Source organism: Embiotoca jacksoni, unplaced genomic scaffold (genome assembly GCF_022577435.1).
Source record: "Embiotoca jacksoni isolate LCO1_2020_lvr unplaced genomic scaffold, fEmbJac1.0.p SCAF_67, whole genome shotgun sequence".
Classification (NCBI taxonomy): Eukaryota; Metazoa; Chordata; class Actinopteri; family Embiotocidae; genus Embiotoca; species Embiotoca jacksoni.
In genome coordinates, this window is record NW_027185422.1 from 59,234 (window position 1) to 77,500 (window position 18,267).

Sequence of the window (18,267 nt, forward strand, 5' to 3'; positions counted from 1 at the left end):
ACCTCCTCCTAGTGACACCTCCTCCTAGCGATACCTCTCGTACCTCCTCCTAGTGACACCTCCTCCTCGTGACACTTCCTCGTAGTGACACCTCCTCCTAGTGATACCTCCTCCTAGTGACACCTCCTCCTAGTGATACCTCTTCGTAGTGACACCTCCTCGTAGTGACACCTCCTCCTAGTGACACCTCCTCCTAGTGACACCTCCTCCTAGTGATACCTCTCGTACCTCCTCCTCGTGACACCTCCTCCTAGTGATACCTCTCGTACCTCCTCGTGACACCTCCTCCTCGTGACACCTCCTCCTCGTGATACCTCCTCCTCGTGATACCTCCTCGTAGTGACACCTCCTCCTTGTGACACCTCCTCGTAGTGACACCTCCTCCTAGTGATACCTCCTCCTAGTGACACCTCCTCCTAGTGATACCTCTCGTACCTCCTAGTGACACCTCCTTCTCGTGATACCTCTCGTACCTCCTCCTAGTGACACCTCCTCCTAGTGACACCTCCTAGTGATACCTCCTCCTAGTGATACCTCTCGTACCTCCTCCTAGTGACACCTCCTCCTAGTGATACTTCTTGTAGTGACACCTCCTCGTAGTGATACCTCCTCGTAGTGACACCTCCTCGTAGTGACACCTCCTCCTCGTAGTGATCCCTCTCGTAGTGACACCTCCTCCTCGTAGTGATCCCTCTCGTACCTCCTCGTAGTGACACCTCCTCCTCGTAGTGATCCCTCTTGTAGTGACACCTCCTCGTAGTGATACCTCCTCGTAGTGACACCTCCTCCTCGTAGTGACACCTCCTCCTCGTAGTGATCCCTCTCGTACCTCCTCGTAGTGACACCTCCTCGTAGTGACACCTCCTCGTAGTGACACCTCCTCCTCGTAGTGATCCCTCTCGTACCTCCTCGTAGTGACACCTCCTCGTAGTGACACCTCCTCCTCGTAGTGATACCTCCTCCTCGTAGTGACACCTCCTCGTAGTGATACCTCCTCGTAGTGACACCTCCTCCTCGTAGTGACACCTCCTCCTCGTAGTGATCCCTCTCGTACCTCCTCGTAGTGACACCTCCTCGTAGTGACACCTCCTCCTCGTAGTGACACCTCCTCCTCGTAGTGACACCTCCTCCTAGTGATACTTCTTGTAGTGACACCTCCTCGTAGTGATACCTCCTCGTAGTGACACCTCCTCGTAGTGACACCTCCTCCTCGTAGTGATCCCTCTCGTAGTGACACCTCCTCCTCGTAGTGATCCCTCTCGTACCTCCTCGTAGTGACACCTCCTCCTCGTAGTGATCCCTCTTGTAGTGACACCTCCTCGTAGTGATACCTCCTCGTAGTGACACCTCCTCCTCGTAGTGACACCTCCTCCTCGTAGTGATCCCTCTCGTACCTCCTCGTAGTGACACCTCCTCGTAGTGACACCTCCTCCTCGTAGTGATCCCTCTCGTACCTCCTCGTAGTGACACCTCCTCGTAGTGACACCTCCTCCTCGTAGTGATACCTCCTCCTCGTAGTGACACCTCCTCGTAGTGACACCTCCTCCTCGTAGTGATCCCTCTCGTACCTCCTCGTAGTGACACCTCCTCCTCGTAGTGATACCTCCTCCTCGTAGTGACACCTCCTCGTAGTGACACCTCCTCCTCGTAGTGATATCTCCTCCTCGTAGTGACACCTCCTCGTAGTGATACCTCCTCGTAGTGACACCTCCTCCTCGTGGTGACACCTCCTCGTAGTGATACCTCCTCCTCGTAGTGACACCTCCTCCTCGTAGTGACACCTCCTCCTCGTAGTGACACCTCCTCGTAGTGATACCTCCTCGTAGTGACACCTCCTCCTCGTAGTGACACCTCCTCCTCGTAGTGATCCCTCTCGTACCTCCTCGTAGTGACACCTCCTCGTAGTGACACCTCCTCCTCGTAGTGATACCTCCTCCTCGTAGTGACACCTCCTCGTAGTGACACCTCCTCGTAGTGACACCTCCTCCTCGTAGTGATCCCTCTCGTACCTCCTCGTAGTGACACCTCCTCGTAGTGACACCTCCTCCTCGTAGTGATACCTCCTCCTCGTAGTGATACCTCCTCCTCGTAGTGACACCTCCTCCTCGTAGTGATACCTCCTCCTCGTAGTGACACCTCCTCCTCGTAGTGATCCCTCTCGTCGTAGACGATCTTTGCTCGGTCGGTTCTTGTGTGAGTTGCCGGAGGGAGAGTCCGCGGGACGGAGCGCTTCCGTGGATCACACCGGGACGACGGGAGCGATCAACCTGACACGTACACAGCCAGCCTCACACGGTGGTCGGTCGACGGGAACGTTAACGGGGGATTTACCGTCCGCCCAGAGCCTCGGAGCGAGCTGTCCCAGGACCCCGGAGACAAGGTGAGGCGCGCGGACCTTTTTGAGCGCTCGGGACTCGTGAGGAATGTTTTAGCCAGGAAGCTAATTAGCGGCTAACGTTAGCCACAGATTAAACAGGGCGAACCCTCCGTGTCGGGACCTCCGTGTCGGGACCTCCGTGTCGGGACACCCAGCGGACCCTCCGTGTCGGGACCTCCGTGTCGGGACACCCAGCGGACCCTCCGTGTCGGGACCTCCGTGTCGGGACACCCAGCGAGGTTCGTTCAGTTTACAGGAAACAACAGGAAGTCCTTCAGGAAAAGAATCTAGATTCGTGTTTAAAGCAGAAGATCAGAGATTTATTTCTGTAAAGTTCATCTGGAGCAGAAATATTAGAAAGATGTTGATGAACCTGAGGAGGTGAACTCACCTGTGGAGGTGAACTCATCTGAGGAGGTGAACTCACCTGTGGAGGTGAACTCACCTGTGGAGGTGAACTCATCTGAGGAGGTGAACTCACACATCTGAGGAGGTGAACTCACCTGTGGAGGTGAACTCACCCGAGGAGGTGAACTCACCTGAGGAGGTGAACTCATCTGAGGAGGTGAACTCATACATCTGAGGAGGTGAACTCACCTGAGGAGGTGAACTCACACATCTGAGGAGGTGAACTCACACATCTGAGGAGGTGAACTCATCTGAGGAGGTGAACTCACCTGTGGAGGTGAACTCACACATCTGAGGAGGTGAACTCACACATCTGAGGAGGTGAACTCACCTGAGGAGGTGAACTCACCTGCTTTGATCTGTTGACCATGAAGAGCTGATTATTGATGAATGAGGTGGTCTCTGATCACTTTAATGACACGTTCATCTGGATTGTTCTGGATGAGAATTAAACTCAATTAAGAAGATTAATCATCAGTTTTGATAGTCGGTGAATATTTAGTTTTTATCCAGTAAAAATGTCAAATATTTGCTGAAAATTTGGGGTCTTGGACTTTTATTTTGTAAAACGTGGTGTGAACAGTGAGTCTCTGGACATTTGTCTTTTTGGACTTTTACAGATTAACAACCAGAAGTAGGACGTGATGCAGCAGCTGATCACCGTCCTGGATTCATCTCCTGTTGGAGATGCATCTTTTCTCTGGTTGGAGGTTCATTGGTCGCTCCTCTGTTGTCATGGCGACCAGCCGCCTCTTAAACGTGCTGTGTTGTGTGTGTTGTGTGTGTTTGATGCGTGGTGTGTTGGATGTGCCGCAGCCTGACAGATTCTGGTCCTGACGGGTCGGGCGAGCCCGAGGGAGCTGAGTTTGGAGGGGCGTCCCGGGGAGAGGAGCCTAACTGGGGCAGCCTGGGCCTATATTTGGGGCGGCTGCATTCGTGCACAGTTTTAGGTCACCTGAAGGCAGCGGAAATAAGTTGTTCATTCACCACTGGACAGATCAAAAGATTTTTAAACTCACACAGTTCACACGTAAACCAGCGCTCGCTTTGTTGCACATCTGTATTCTTATTATTGTGACTGTGTATAAAAGTGGACGTAGCTTCTGGGTCTGAAAAGTGGACGTAGCTTCTGGGTCTGAAAAGTGGACGTAGCTTCTGGGTCTGAAAAGTGGGCGTAGCTTCTGGGTCTGAAAAGTGAGGCCGATGCAGAAGTGCCTTTAAAGTGCAATACCCCTGAGCGCCACTAGGGGCTCCTTCTGATCAGTGTTTCCTTCTGGAAATAAATGAATCATTCGTTACATATTAGGGCTCAAACACAGGTTTGGTGGGTGTGGCTGGTTTGATTGACAGGCCTGTGGTGCAGTCAGGTTTCAGCAAAGGGTGGGCGGGGCATCGTGTTCTCGTGTACCTCCCCAGCTCGTCCAAATATGGTCAATTCTGGCTCTGACATAGCAAGATGGCGACGGCCGAAATGTTCTATTTAAGCCGCCTGCTGTGTTTTCTAAATGCCAGACAGCTAATCGATCGGTGCGTCTTCATGTTAAAGGCGTCACGCTTTTTCAGAAACATATATATATATATATATATAAATAAAAACATGTATAACATATATAAGTCTACAGTTCTCGAAGGGATTATTGTAACAGAATTATTATTTATAATCATCTCCCTGCAGCCTCCTTGTCTTTGAATACCTCCGTAATGGAGAGATTTGTTCCCTCTGATGACATGAACTCGTCGCAGTAATGACCGGCAGCCCGGCCGGCCGTGGGGAGAGAAACCGTCTGAACTCTGCTAACGAGAGTCATGTGAGACTCGGACGGCGGCGCTGCTCCGGTTCAGGACGGATTCGTCCAAACAGACTCTTCTTGTTCTGCTGTGGCGGGAAAACGTGATTCGGACGTGCGCTGACATCGGCAGATTTTTCAACAACCAGCTCCACACGTGGCATCGCTCCTTCTCAACGCTCCTTCTAATAACCCCCTCCTCCCCCCGCTCCTCCACCTCCCCCCACTGCTCCGCAGGGAATCTTATTACTATCACTTTAAATTAAGGTGCTTCCTCTGGTTTTGCTGATTGGACTCAGAGGATCTGTGTTGTCAGTGGTGGAGGCGGAGCTTAATCTCAGCGGTGAGTGAAAGACACAACAAGCAGCGAGTACTTAACCGTCCACCGGCCCGTCGGTGGGAAGGAGGCGAGCAGGAACACAACACGGTTTCATTCGTATAATCAAACATTTTATCATTTGGAAAAGAGAAGTGTGGAGGATAAAATCAACATCTGTCATGTTCAATATGTTTAAAATCAAAACTACTGATCATTTTCTTTATTAGTTAACCTGCTGATTCAATTCTAAAGTTTAATTCAATTGTTTTGTTTGTAAAAAGTCAGAAAATAGTGATAAATTCAGATAGTGTCACATATTTGTCAGGTTGACAGATATTCAGTTTACAACCGTAAACAACTAAGAAAAACAGATAATTGTCACATTTTATATGCTGGAGCCCAAAAAACCCAAACCTAACTAGTTATCAGCTGTCGTATCAAATGTTTCCGCTTTAACTAATAAAACATGTCTACATCCGAGCTGTTCTGGCATGGAAACATGACGGAGGAAAAAGAGTCTAAATCTGTGGATGAATCTTTGGTTTTAGACGTCGCATGTCGGTCGGGGAGTTCGCTGAAAACTTAACAGGACGTTAAAGACCGAAGAGAAATCACTGGAGAGAAATGTTGTCCCAGACAGACAGGAAACGGACCTGTGTGACCTCTGTGTGACCTCTGTGTGACCTCTGTGTGACCTCTGTGACCCCGCTGGATTCTGTCTGATCAGCACAACGCTGACTGTCATGGGAATAGAAGAAACAGGGTTTTACTTCCTGTCGTGCTGAATTAGGAGGTCAGGTGCTAATAAGGGAAGCTGCCGCTGCTTGTCACGATACGCCCGTCACCCGGTCGGCCGCCTCGCTCGCTGTGAACCGGCACCAGACGCCGGGTTTTGTTTTCATTTGGCTAATGGACTCCATTGTTCAGCGGCCGGACTCCCGAAGCAGCCGGTTAATCTGCAGCGATGTTATCCCCCCGCCGCTCACCACATCGGAGCTAATCCCGGCGCTGTTGGCCTAATCACACCTAATCACAGACCTTTATTAAGCTAATGCACGGCTGACTGTAACCAGAGACGCCGTGGTAACGTCAGGCGATCGCACCGAACCTGCCGGTACCGCCCGCCGCTGGGCGGAGGAGGGCGGAGGAGGGCGGCCGAGTGCATCGGGTGTTATGTAATGCTGGTTATGGATCCTGCGGACACGCACTCCTTCTCTCCCTCCACCCGTATCAGTGCAGCAGAGGATTAAGCTCCGCCCACCGTGAGACACACAGAGGTGAGAGGACAGAAACACAGCAGAGACTCACTGAGCTGGAAACAAAACGTCTGCTCACAAATTAGGTTAAATCACATAAATACAACATGCAGAAGGAAATCACGCACAAGCTGTTGAGTTTAAGCTGCTCTGATGCAAAATGTGTGCGTCGAGTATCTTCTTGTTATCGTTCACGTAAAAGAAGCTGGTTTTGGGTGGAGATCAGCTATGTGAATAAATGTTACTGAACACGAGGAGCTCTCAGACACTTTCATTTCGTTAAAGTGGAAAAAATCAGTGTTACACTTCTGATCTCTAATGACCCCTCAGATTAATGTGTGTGTGTGTGTGTGTGTGTGTGTGTGTGTGTGTGTGTGTGTGTGTGTGTGTGTGTGTGTGTGACTCCACTGATCTCAGCTACTGTAACAACTCAACAGTGAGTAGATGAAGATGATGTGACTCCCGTCATCCTTCAATCTGATCTGAAGCTCTGAAGACGATTTAATGTCCTCTGTCTTTGTCTGGTTGCTTCGCTCTGATTGGGTAACCGGAGAATCAGGCCGTAAAAGACATCTTTGTTTGGGTCTTTGTTTTTTTTAGTGCGTGTTTGTCAAGAGACGGAGGACGGGGAGACTCCCCGTCACCTCCAGAGTTTTACTTTACATGATGGTTTTACTTTAAAGTTTGTGAGGAGACATCGTTGGAGATTCCCGTCGATGAAACAGCAGCTCTGTCACTGTTTGAGTTTCTGGAGGTTTCTCCAGATGATGGGTGGATATTTAGGATATTTTGACAATCTTTCTACCTTTGATTTGACCACATCTAGAATAAATTTGTAAAAACTACGTCGGATAATTATTATTAATCCTTATTTTGGAGTAAAGTAGAGATTATTAGTTTTTTACCAAAGACCACGTTAATCATGAAGCCAATCAGCTGTTTGATGTGTTCACATGCTGGTGCGGTTATTCTTCTGAAACAAATTCAACACAACAGTCAGAACATTTAGTTGATGTAATATTAAAGATGCAGAATAAATGAAGGGCGATCCGAGGAGCACGTATCAGATCTATATACAATATCAGGAATAGAAATGACAATAAAAAGCCATCTGTTTCCTCCACAGCTCCGCCCACGACGCCATGGTAACAGATCTCGTCCTGGTGCGGTGAGTCAGAGGCATCATGGCGGAGCTGCCGATCGCCCCGGGTCAGGTGTACATCGAGGTGGAGTACGACTACGAGTACAAGTCGAAGGACCGCCTCATCGCCATCCGGCAGGGCGAATGCTTCCTGCTGGTGAAGAAGACCAACGAGGACTGGTGGCAGGTGAGGAAGGAGGAGGGCACCAAAGCTTTCTACGTACCCGCCCAGTACGTCCGCGAGGTCCGCAAAGCCCTCATGCCCCCTCCCAAACCCATCGCCCACCCCCCCGCCTCCTCCGGGAACTCTCCTCCACAAGGCGGCGGCTCGCTCTGGGTGAAACCCTCCCACCTGGACCTGGGGCTCCAGGACCGGCCCGCGGATGGGCCGCACCGGCGAGAGTCCAGCTACCGGCGCTCTCCCTCCGCCCAGACCGCCTCCTCGGGCCACTTCAGCCCGCCCAGTCAGCGCCGGGACAATAACCACCACCACGCCCCCACCTCCCCCACCGACCACGACCGAGCGCTGGCCGACGTCCTCGACGGCGGCGGCGGCGTCGGGCGGTCCAGCACGCTGCCTCGCACCCGGGCCCGGTCCCCCGACATGGTGCGGGCGCCGCTGGACGTGGACGGCACCGGGCGCTGCGACTCGGCCGGCGAGGAGAGACGCACCAACGACTCGGAGTCCGGAGACGAACTGAGCAGCTCGTCCACCGAACACCTGCAGGTACGGCTGCTGCTTCTCTCCTCTGATGCTCCGAGCATTTCATTTCATTTCATTTCATTTTGCTTCTGAGACCCGGTTTTTAACGTCGGGGTCCGTTACGGGATCAACGCGAGCTAACATCACGTGGAGGAGCCGTCTGCTTCTTTACAACTGCTCTGTGTTTGTAGACGGCTGGTTGGTTGGTTGGTTGGTTGGTTGGTTGGTTGGTTGGTTGGCTGGTTGGTTGGTTGGCTGGTTGGTTGGTTGGTTGGTTGGTTGGTTTGTTTGTTGTCTCTTTAAACCTTGGAGGGGCTGAACCAACAAAACACAAATCGGTTCAATCCAGCATTCAAACAAAAGCACTTTTATTCAAACCTGCTTCATCACAGCAAACCACAAAGACTCACTTCATTAAATCACACCGTTGTGTTCAGACCTCTGACTCGTGTTGTGAGTGAAAGGTTATCTGAGAGGGACCATGAACGGTACCGACCGAGCTTCCTTCCTCCTGTCAGCTGTTTGAATGTGGGGACGAAGGTCAGAGCGGTCCAGACAGAACCGGTGAACTCTGAGATATTCTCATCAGAGCCGCTGTGATTATTCACATGAAGACTGATCTCTTTGTGTTCCTCCCTCACACTCTTTTTATAACCGGGACACGAAAACTTAACAGACCGTCCTCCGTTATGATGTCATCATGCTTTTTGATCCACCGTCCCACAGAGCTCCTGTGAATCAGAAAAGTGGGCGTGTCCCTCACCTGCCCGGTGAGGTGAAGCCGCTGTGGTTTCAGTGGGCTTCCTGTTGGCCCGTCCTCCGTCCTCCGTCCTCCGTCCTCCAGGCTGCAGGTGGAGAACAGATCAGCTGTGAGTCAGCGGACATTATTTGCCGTGATGAAGGCGAGGCTGCCCTTCATGAAAAAACATGTTTTTACATTTCCCAGCATGCCTTAGTTCTTCTTTCATAACATTTGAGAGAACTTCTTAAGTGATAGATGTTATATTTACTCTTGAAAAAACATGCAGTTTGGGAACATTTCAATGAAGACAAATAACGATACAAGAAATGGACAAAATAAACTCAACATAAACAATACAAACTCATTTTTTTGATATCAAACATCAATACATCGTCCAGCCATGTTTGTCTTTGATCCTTGCAACGACCGTTCACCCTGTGGTTTCAGATTTTGCGTCGTGCACAGTTTTTCTTTATTTAAGGTTAAATCCTTGAGAGTCTGCCGTTGTGCAAAGAAGAGCCAGCTGCCTCGACAGTGACATCATTTTGTACAAACCGCTGCATCGCAGCAGAAAGCTGCCTGGTGAGAGAAAACATGCTGCAGCGCAGCGGTGAAACAAGAAGAGCGACCCGGCGGGCGTGTTTGAGAAGCAGCTCGGACCACGTCGGTCCTGAGATGCTGCTCAGAGTCGGGACGCCTCCGGCTGGTTCGGACTCGGTCTTTGCTGAAGCAGATGTTTCCCTGCAGCCACTGAATCGAACGGCCGCCGTGTGTTTTCATTTGCTTCTTGACTGCACCGCCTCCACGACCACGATAATCCAGATTGTTCCTCGCTGGGCGTAATAACCTCATATGATTACTGCCGGGCGCTCTCTGACCTCTGACCTCTCCGCTCGTCAGCTGACGGCAGCTTTTTATTTGTCTGCTTCAGGCGAAGATGAGAAATGTAAAAATGAATCTATAGGTGAGAAATAACTGAGTTTACAGGAGTTTCTATGTTGTGCTTCACACACTGGGCAGAGTTGGACATGTTACATGTTACATGTTACATGTGTGTTACAGGCATCAAATGTTTTGCTGTCAGGCTGATCTGAGCACGCTCCAAATGTGCAGTTGACCAATCAGAGCTCTTGGTTGGAACTTCTTTGTTTTTATAAGCTGAAACTTTTTAATTTAGCTTAATTAAAGTCTGTAAATCAGGTGTTTCTTGGCGCCTTTTACCCTCTTCTCAATGTCTCAGCTCCCCCCCTCCTCCCCCCCTCCCCTCCTCCCTCCCCTCCTCCCTCCCTCCTCTGTCAATAACACCCACTCAGCTGTCTCTCTGTATGACGGCTGTAATCAACTAAAATCCTCTGACGGCTCTCAGAGGGATGATTGATCCCAGGAAGCACTTCCTCCTTCCTTTGATGTGTGTGTGTGTGCGCGTGCGTGCGTGCGCGTGTGTGTGTGTGTGTGTGTGTGTGTGTGCGTGCGTGTGTGTGTGTGTGTGTGTGTGCGCCGTCACACCTTGTTGTGCATTCAGTGGTTGAACACATGAATATCCAACTGTATCCTGCAGACACACAAAACGTTTTAGACATGTGGTTCTGTTCAGTCACACACACACACACACACACACACACACACACACACACACACACACACACACACACACTCAGTCTGAGGCCCATCTGCACACTGCTGTTGATTCTCTTTTTGTGCCTTCCTAAAAAGGTTTACGACATCAGACTTTCTGTCCTCGCTGTGTTTCCTCACATCGGTTGTCCTGTTCGTGGTTTCATGTTTTCGTTCTCTGGACCTCGGCCGTGTTTCTTTCTTCTTCACTTTATCTTCCTCCGTCATGTTTCCTGCTAGATTATTGGTGGATTACATCTGACCTTCTGTCACCGCGGTCTGCGTTGGGCCGGCTGGACGGCGCACAGACAGACGGTGTTCGCCAGAGCAATGACGCTTCGTTTTCAGTCAATTGTTTTAATTGTCATAATAATCTGATTTCCAGAGCTCAGACTGAAGTCTTTAAATTGTTAGTTTCAGCCCAAAAAAAAATTATTTGCAAAATAATCAGAAAGTAATTTTACTTTCCTGCAAGACAAGAAAGCTGCAGACATTCAAATTGGAGGTTTTTATGCATGACAGCTTCCAGAAATATTGATTATTTTTCTGCCAGTAGAAACATTCCCAAGTTGTTTCTGTGCCAGATAACGAAGCCTCCGTGTTTGTTGCAGTTATTTTAGCGTTTCCTGCACGTTGTTTTTATGTTTTGAGCGTTTGAACCTCCGCAGATGTTTCCTGCATTTGGGAACGAGCCTCAGCGGACGGCGTCGGTCTGGATGGTCTGAAGGGTTTCATAGCTCTGTTCTCCACCTGGGACACACACACACACACACACACGCACACACACACACACACACACACACACACACACACACACACACACACACACAGACACGCACACACACACACACACACACACACACACACAGACACACACACACACACACACACACACACGCACACACACAGACACACACACACACACACACACACACACACACACACACAGACACGCACACACACACACACACAGACACGCACACACACACACACACAGACACGCACACACACACAGACACGCACACACACGCACACACACACACACAGACACACACACACACACACACACACACACACACACACACAGACACGCACACACACACACACACAGACACGCACACACACACACACAGACACGCACACACACACACACACACAGACACACACACACACACACACACACACACAGCTGACCTCTCCTCTGCAGTGTTTGTGTAACAGAACAGTGAGATTCACACTCTCACTTTCTGTCTCTGCTTTTTTCTTCTTTTTCTTCTTCTGCCTTCATCATAAATCCTCCTCGTCTTCCTCCTCCTCTTCCTCCTCTTCCTCCTCCTGCAGCTCTGATTCAGTACTTCCCAGTTTGAGTCATTTTATTTTCAGTTAAAAAGAATAAATAGATTGTCTGATTCAGTAATATTGAATTCCCAGTGTTTACTTCCTCACATTGACAAATTAAATCCCATAAATCTGTCCTGCTCATTGATCTCCATTGATTTCTGTTGACCTCCGTTGACCTTCATTGATTTAAAACAACCAGTGATTTTAATGGGAGAGCTTCGTCATGACCGTGGAGAGATTTCTTAAAGCCGAGCGGTCGGTCCGGCGGTGTGCTCGACTTTTATGTTTTTTTTCTTTTTAGACTCACTCAAAGGTTTAATTTCCATTTTTAAATGTGTGTCCTGCTCCCTGATTGGTTCTCAGCTGCCTTCATGTGCTTTTCTTTGGATGAAACATTAACAGCGTTTCCAAATACAACTTTTGACTGTATAATTATTACGTTGTTTTTTTCTTGAATTCTTCTATCCGTGGAGCAGACGTGTTTCTGAGTTTTATGGAGACATTGACAGAATATCTGTATTTAATGAAGGATCATTAAGGTCTGCGTTGGTTTCTGTATCCGACTCATGTCGAGTTTATAATCGTTGCATCTTAATTAGCAGTTGAATAAGGTCGTAGGAGTCGCGTCAAACAAGACGATTTATCAGAAGGATTTAGAGTTTGATGGAAGTTGGATGTTTTGAAGACGTCTGATGAGGCTCGCTGATGTTGATCATGAGGAAGAAATCCAGTAAACCTTCTTTGATTAGACACAGAAGATGAACAACTGTGTGTGTGTGTGTGTGTGTGTGTGTGTGTGTGTGTGTGTGTGTGTGTGTGTGTGTGTGTGTGTGTGTGTGTGTGAGTGAGAGAGAGAGATCACACTCTTCCTCACTTCATGCAGCTGTTCTTAATCCTGCGGGAGCTTCAATTGGATATCTGTGTGTGTGTGTGTGTGTGTGTGTGTGTGTGTGTGTGTGCGTGTGCATGCGCTCGCTCATGCATGCTGGTTGTTATGTCAGCCTCTGCATCCTGCGTTGTGCACAGCAGCATTATGGGACGGCAGGTCAAGCAGCGTGGCGGCGTCACAGACTCTCTCTCCGTTTATGTAAGAGTGTGAGTGAATCAGAGTCGGTGTGTGTGTGTGTGTGTGTGTGTGTGTGTGTGTGTTTGAGGGTGTGTGTGTGTGTGGGGGGGGGTCTCATGTCAGTCAGAGAGAGAGTCGGTGAACAGGCTGCCGAGTTTCTCCGCACCGCCTGGCGTCCTCACCGTGTTCCCTCTGCGGCAGGACCTGGTCTCCACGGCAACATGTACCCGGAGGAGAGCGACGCGGTGAGTGCTGCTTCTTTATCTGCGGTCACAGAGAGCAGGCGGGACGCTCCGAAAACACCGAACCAGACGCTCGTACGTCCGTCGTGTCGGTACAGCTGCACGCTTGTTTTCTGCAGAGTCGGCATCCTGTCGTCGCCGAGCGACGCTCCGCACCTTAAACACGTCGCTCACACGGAGCAACTCCGTCCTTCAGGTTGCAGCTAAATCACGCCGACGTCCCTGAAGTTCATCCTGCAGCTTTTTGTTCGTGTCCGGAGAACCGATTGATAAAAACAATGCAGCCACTTTAGTTTTTCTCTGTGTGACTGTGGGATCAGGAGGGAGGAGATAGGAGGAGGGAGGAGGAGGGAGAAGGAGGATGGAGGAGGGAGGAGCGGGTTGCTCGGCGGTGTGTTTTGAAGCGGTGATGGCATGCGACGGGATCGCTGAGCGCTCGCCGCTCTTCGTTACATAAGCGGCTACGTCAGGTTTGTTTGGACAGCTGGCTGGTGAGAGGAGCTGGAGGAGGACGCTTTAAATACACTCCTGTTTGTTTGGAGTGACGAGTGAACCGGCTGCAAACTTCACTCTGTAACATCATGAGCAGTAGTTTTATTATTCTATCAGTTATTCAGTCCCTCCAGGATTTCAGACGGTTTTTTTGTGATTGTTTTTGATCAATTTTGCGGCCGAATTTTTTTGTGTAAAATTGCTGCAATTAGAAAAAAAAAAGAAAAACGAGATTTGTTTTTTTAAGCACCACCTGATAAAGTAATAAATCTATAATCACTTCCTGTTTTAATAACCCTGCTGCACATCACGGGAATATTTTATTTCTGATCTTTTTTTATGTATTTATTGAACTTGGAGAACCATTGAGATAAAAGGTCCTAAAAGGTCCTAAAAGCTGCGTATGTCTCCTGAACAGACCGTCTGTGACTGGAATATAGAAACAAGGACGACATCAGCTGTCAAAATAAGAGCTTTAGATGCTGTTTAATTCATGTTCATTCAACACATAGACCTGCTGGATGAAACAAACAAAGAGACGTCTCTGACAACTGGACGTGTGGAGAAAACTCATTTAACATCCAGTAATATGGAATCACTTCCTTTGATCACAAACATTTAATCACATTGTTTTATTCTCGTTATAGTTCTAGTTTTATTTGGTGATGAAAACAGGAGCCTTTCTGTTATTTTGATTAATAAAAGACTTGCTTTATGTCGTTAATATTTTCAGAACAGATTCTGATGACGTTTTTTGCAGAAAAAGCACGTGAATTTCAATAAATTTACAAGCTCCCGCAAATATTGCTGAGTTTGCTTGAATTTGCGTTAATTATTGCGATCTCCAGGATGGACTGGTTGGTCTTGTTTTTACTTTTTTACAAATCAGCAGCAGCAAAGTTTCCTTCCTTTTTATCCCTTTTATTTTATTTCCTGTAACGTTCCAGAAGAAATGTCCACCTCAGTATCCAGAGAAGCCGCTGCACTCTCCAACCTGCCGGTCGGATATCGATGCAGGTTTTTATATCCCGGCGCTGCTCGTGTGTGCCGAAGCACCGTAATACCTCGCTCTCCTGTCTGTGTGCACTTCGCCCTCCGAGCGGCTCGGATTCGGAGATGATTAACTCGGCGGCAGCAGAACAGGAGAACTTCTGATCTGATTGTTCTGACGCTCCTCTTCGAGGAGGAGCTGAACTCTCACCACTGAAACGTCCAGGAGGTCACGTGACCACATTTTGTGCAAAACTTTAGCAAAATTGCTTTAGTATTGAAGATTCATCTTGGATGAGATTCAGATTCGATCTTTACCCTCTTTATTTTGTGTCCATGTCATTATTACCATGAGGCTGATTGACAGCTGGTTTTTCTGAAAGCAGAGAACGTGTTGGAGCTGTTTGTCGGTCTGTGGACATGAATGCAGTCGGTCCGGTTCTCCCTGCAGCTTCCACTGGCTTCCTCGCACGTCGCCGGGTCGCTGCATCTTTTAACCCTCCTACGAGGCTCTGCTGTAAAGAGGTCAGAGGTCAGCGGATAAAGAAGCCAGCGATATGACGCGGTTGTGGATCGATGGTGGGATGATCCCAGCTTAAGCTTCGTTCCAGCGCCGGAAACCTTCTGTGTTTTTCATAGTAAACAAACCTCTGCTTACGTATATGTCATCATCAGCTCGTGCACACGCTTGTGCACTGATGTGAATAATGGAACCGAAGGATGTTTTACTGTCATCTAACCTTCCTCCTGTTCCAGCGGTTCTTCGTAGCTCACGGCCTTTTTATTTGGAGTTGGATCCTAAATGACTTCGCTCGTGTCGAGGCAGGTGTTTGCTGAGTGGCCTCATGGCAGCCTGCCGTGTTGTAACAGCTCCAGATTCAAATCAGATGATTCAGGCTAATGTGCTGTTTATGTTATCAGGATATAATAATCCTGTTAATTCTCATTCTCTAGATTATTTGATTATTTATGGGCCTCAAATGTCCACAAACTGAGCAGAGAAGTTGAACTACGATCAGAATCCATACGATTGGCTGAGTGCCGATCACATGACTTTCCCAGCATGCACCGGGACAACAAACTAATGCATCATTGGGATTTTACAGCGTTTTCACTGTTTCCAAACGTTACTGTTGAATGCAGTTTGACTTTAAGTGATGCTGGTACGTGATTGGTGGGATTCAGCACCAAGTGGTGATTACAAACTGTCATGAAAAATATAACCTCTTAAAAAGTTTTAAATTCCCATTTTAACATTAAAGCCTCATTAATTTGGTTCAATTTGTCTTTTAATAATCTGAAGGTTTTAGTTGGATTGATGTTTTTTTTTTATGATCATTTTGCGCTGATAATTAAAATCAAGAGGTTAAAGTTAGAGAGGATTTTCCAATAACCTGCATGTGTTTCATTGAAAAGGTTGAGACGTCTGTGGATGTGAAATCCAGATTCACGTCAGTATTGTAATCGGGATACGTCGGTCCTGTTCTCTGCGGACGCTTCTCACAGATCCCAGATCAGCGATAAGAGAACAAACGGTCGGAGCGGCCGAGGCGTTCTGTCACTTTAATGTCAGCTCATCTCCTGCTGGATAAAAGCTCCTTAACTTCCTGTTCAGACCGCTGCCCCGCGGTAACTCCATTCAGATTAGATTAGTAGATTATTCTCAGAGACTCGCCCGCCTCCTCCTCCTCCTCCTCCTCCTCGTCCGACTGGTTTGACGTGAACAAAGAACCAGAACCAGAAATACAGGTTGAGGCCTGCTGAATGAGCTGTTGGTCTGAAAGGAGACCAGGAACAAGGAAAGTTGGAGTTTTATTCTGAATACAAAGTGAGATCACACAAAGCTTTTCTGTTGTCTGTCAGTTTCACAATGAAATTAAAGACAAACTCCGTCGGCCCGACCAGAAGCTCTGCAGCTCGGCTCTCAGCCCGGCTGGAGATAACCACACCAACAGTCCTGCAGCCGACGGGACGCCGTCACAACAAAACACATCACTCGTTTTTATTACTTCTCTAAAACTGAGATTTGATGTCGCGACGCGAACGAGAGAAACGTGAAGAGAAGACGACGGCCGCTCAAAGTTTTAAAAGGAACTTAAATACTTCAGAGATGATCGAATAGTATTTTTGCCCGTCCTTAGTAGGATATTGTATAAAATGAGGAGTCGAGTATTTACTCAATGACATTTGGTTTAAATGTCGAGTAAGTTCACAAAAAGGACAAAACTTTAAAAGCAGGAAAAGACCACATTTTGTCCAAATCAGATTATCAGTTTCATCCGAGTCATTGTCCGAGCTGCAGAAGGTCAGTCTGGCCTTTTCATGCTTCACACAGTCGTTATACAGCGTTTCAGGGAGGGAAGAGAATAAATAGGAGGAAGTGGTCGGAGCAGATTCGCTGCAAAAATATGCATGAAATTAAATTCTCAATTAAAGGTCCTGTGTTGTATAAAATAACGATGAAGCAGGTCTAGATGACATAAATACTGTGTGTTTATAAAGTTGGACGTAGCTTTTAGGTGTGAAACGTGAGGCCAATGTTAAAGTGCAATACCACTCGTACCATGTTTGGAGGCATGTCTGTTTGATTGACAGGCCTCGGGTGCAGTCAGGTTTCCTCTGTAGGTGGGCGGAGCATAGTGTCCTCAAGTTCACCCAGCTCGTCCAAATATGGTCACAAGACGGCGACGACCAAAACACCAAACTCGGTTGTCATTTGGACAAAAACGCTCCCAGCCAACCGTATTGTTTGGACTTCCTGTAAGTTTGTGATGTCACAAACTCAAGCTTATGTCACATGTCCTGCTGTCCAACCTTTAATGAGGAAGAAAACACTGAGTGGACGTTCTGTCCTGGAGTTGATAAGCTACGAGACAGAAGAAACCCTGTAGTTGGCCTGGGGGGCTGTCACTCAGGAAAGAGTCAGCCAATCAGAGGAGAGGGTTACTGATGTCAATAAGTTTTAAAGAGACAGACACAGAACAGGCTGTTGTTGGCAGCTTTTTAACGCTTTTATATATAGTAGCTGACATCGATGCAGTTTGTTTGTTAAAATAATGTGTGAATTAGGAATCAAACCTTATTTTCATAAATAAGCTTGTGTGAAATATAGCAGTGTTTTTAACTTTAAATATCTTTAATCAAATGGCTCCTGAATCCTTCTTTTATTTGGATATCGCAGTACTTTCTTTGTCAGCCTCATTTTTTTACACACAACTTTCTGTCTAAAAGGAGAAGTCCTGACACGCTGCAGGATGACTCGGATCAGCCTTAGCCGGGGGGATCTCTCTCTTCCTGCCTCCTCTTCCTCATACCTGCCCTTTACCCTCCTCCTCCTCCTCCTCCTCCTCCTGCTGCAGAAAGATGTTGAGGCATGCGTTCTCCTCTCTGTAGCTGCAGGAGATGAAAAAGTCTTCGTGTCCACATTCCTGGCGGTATGCAGAGACACGTCGACACACGACAGCCGAGCTGTGGAAGACGCTCGAGAAAGGAGAGATTCAAAATACGTCTGGTCGTATCTTTGCTCTGATTGGCTGCAGTTGTTTCCCATTATTTCCTCGTTACTCTCCACCTATGGCTCCGCGGCGTTGTTGACCTTGTAGGAGGACTGTGGAGGGAGTGTTATCGAGCTTAATTACACTCTTAGCTTTTCTAATTGCTCCGTCATTTTCTGCTCGGCTTTCCCGTCTCGACCGTCATCGCCCTCTTTACTTCACTGCAGAGAATGTTTTCCAAACACAAGTTTACTTTGGATTTACACAAGATGATTATTCTCCTTTTTTTATTTAG

The 18,267-nt window shown here is 48.1% G+C and overlaps 1 protein-coding gene and 1 long non-coding RNA gene across 7 annotated transcripts in view; one reads left to right on the top strand and one right to left on the bottom strand.

Annotated features, from left to right (window-relative positions):
• The first annotated feature begins 2,290 nt into the window (after positions 1-2,290).
• Positions 2,291-18,267, top strand: part of LOC138214048 (rho GTPase-activating protein 12-like) — a 36,634-nt gene continuing 20,657 nt past the window's right edge. For all 6 annotated transcript variants that reach the window (XM_069175396.1, XM_069175398.1, XM_069175397.1 and 3 more), the window contains exons 1-2: positions 2,291-2,380; positions 7,274-8,015. In XM_069175396.1, the coding sequence (XP_069031497.1) occupies positions 7,332-8,015 (684 nt within the window). In that variant the 5' untranslated portion in view covers positions 2,291-2,380; positions 7,274-7,331. The remainder of the gene's footprint in view (positions 2,381-7,273; positions 8,016-18,267) is intronic.
• LOC138214049 (uncharacterized) lies at positions 8,009-13,251 on the bottom strand. Its single transcript, XR_011179598.1, has 3 exons — positions 12,937-13,251; positions 8,755-8,836; positions 8,009-8,306 (listed from the first exon to the last, which is right to left on the bottom strand). It is a non-coding gene; the product is annotated as an uncharacterized lncRNA (long non-coding RNA).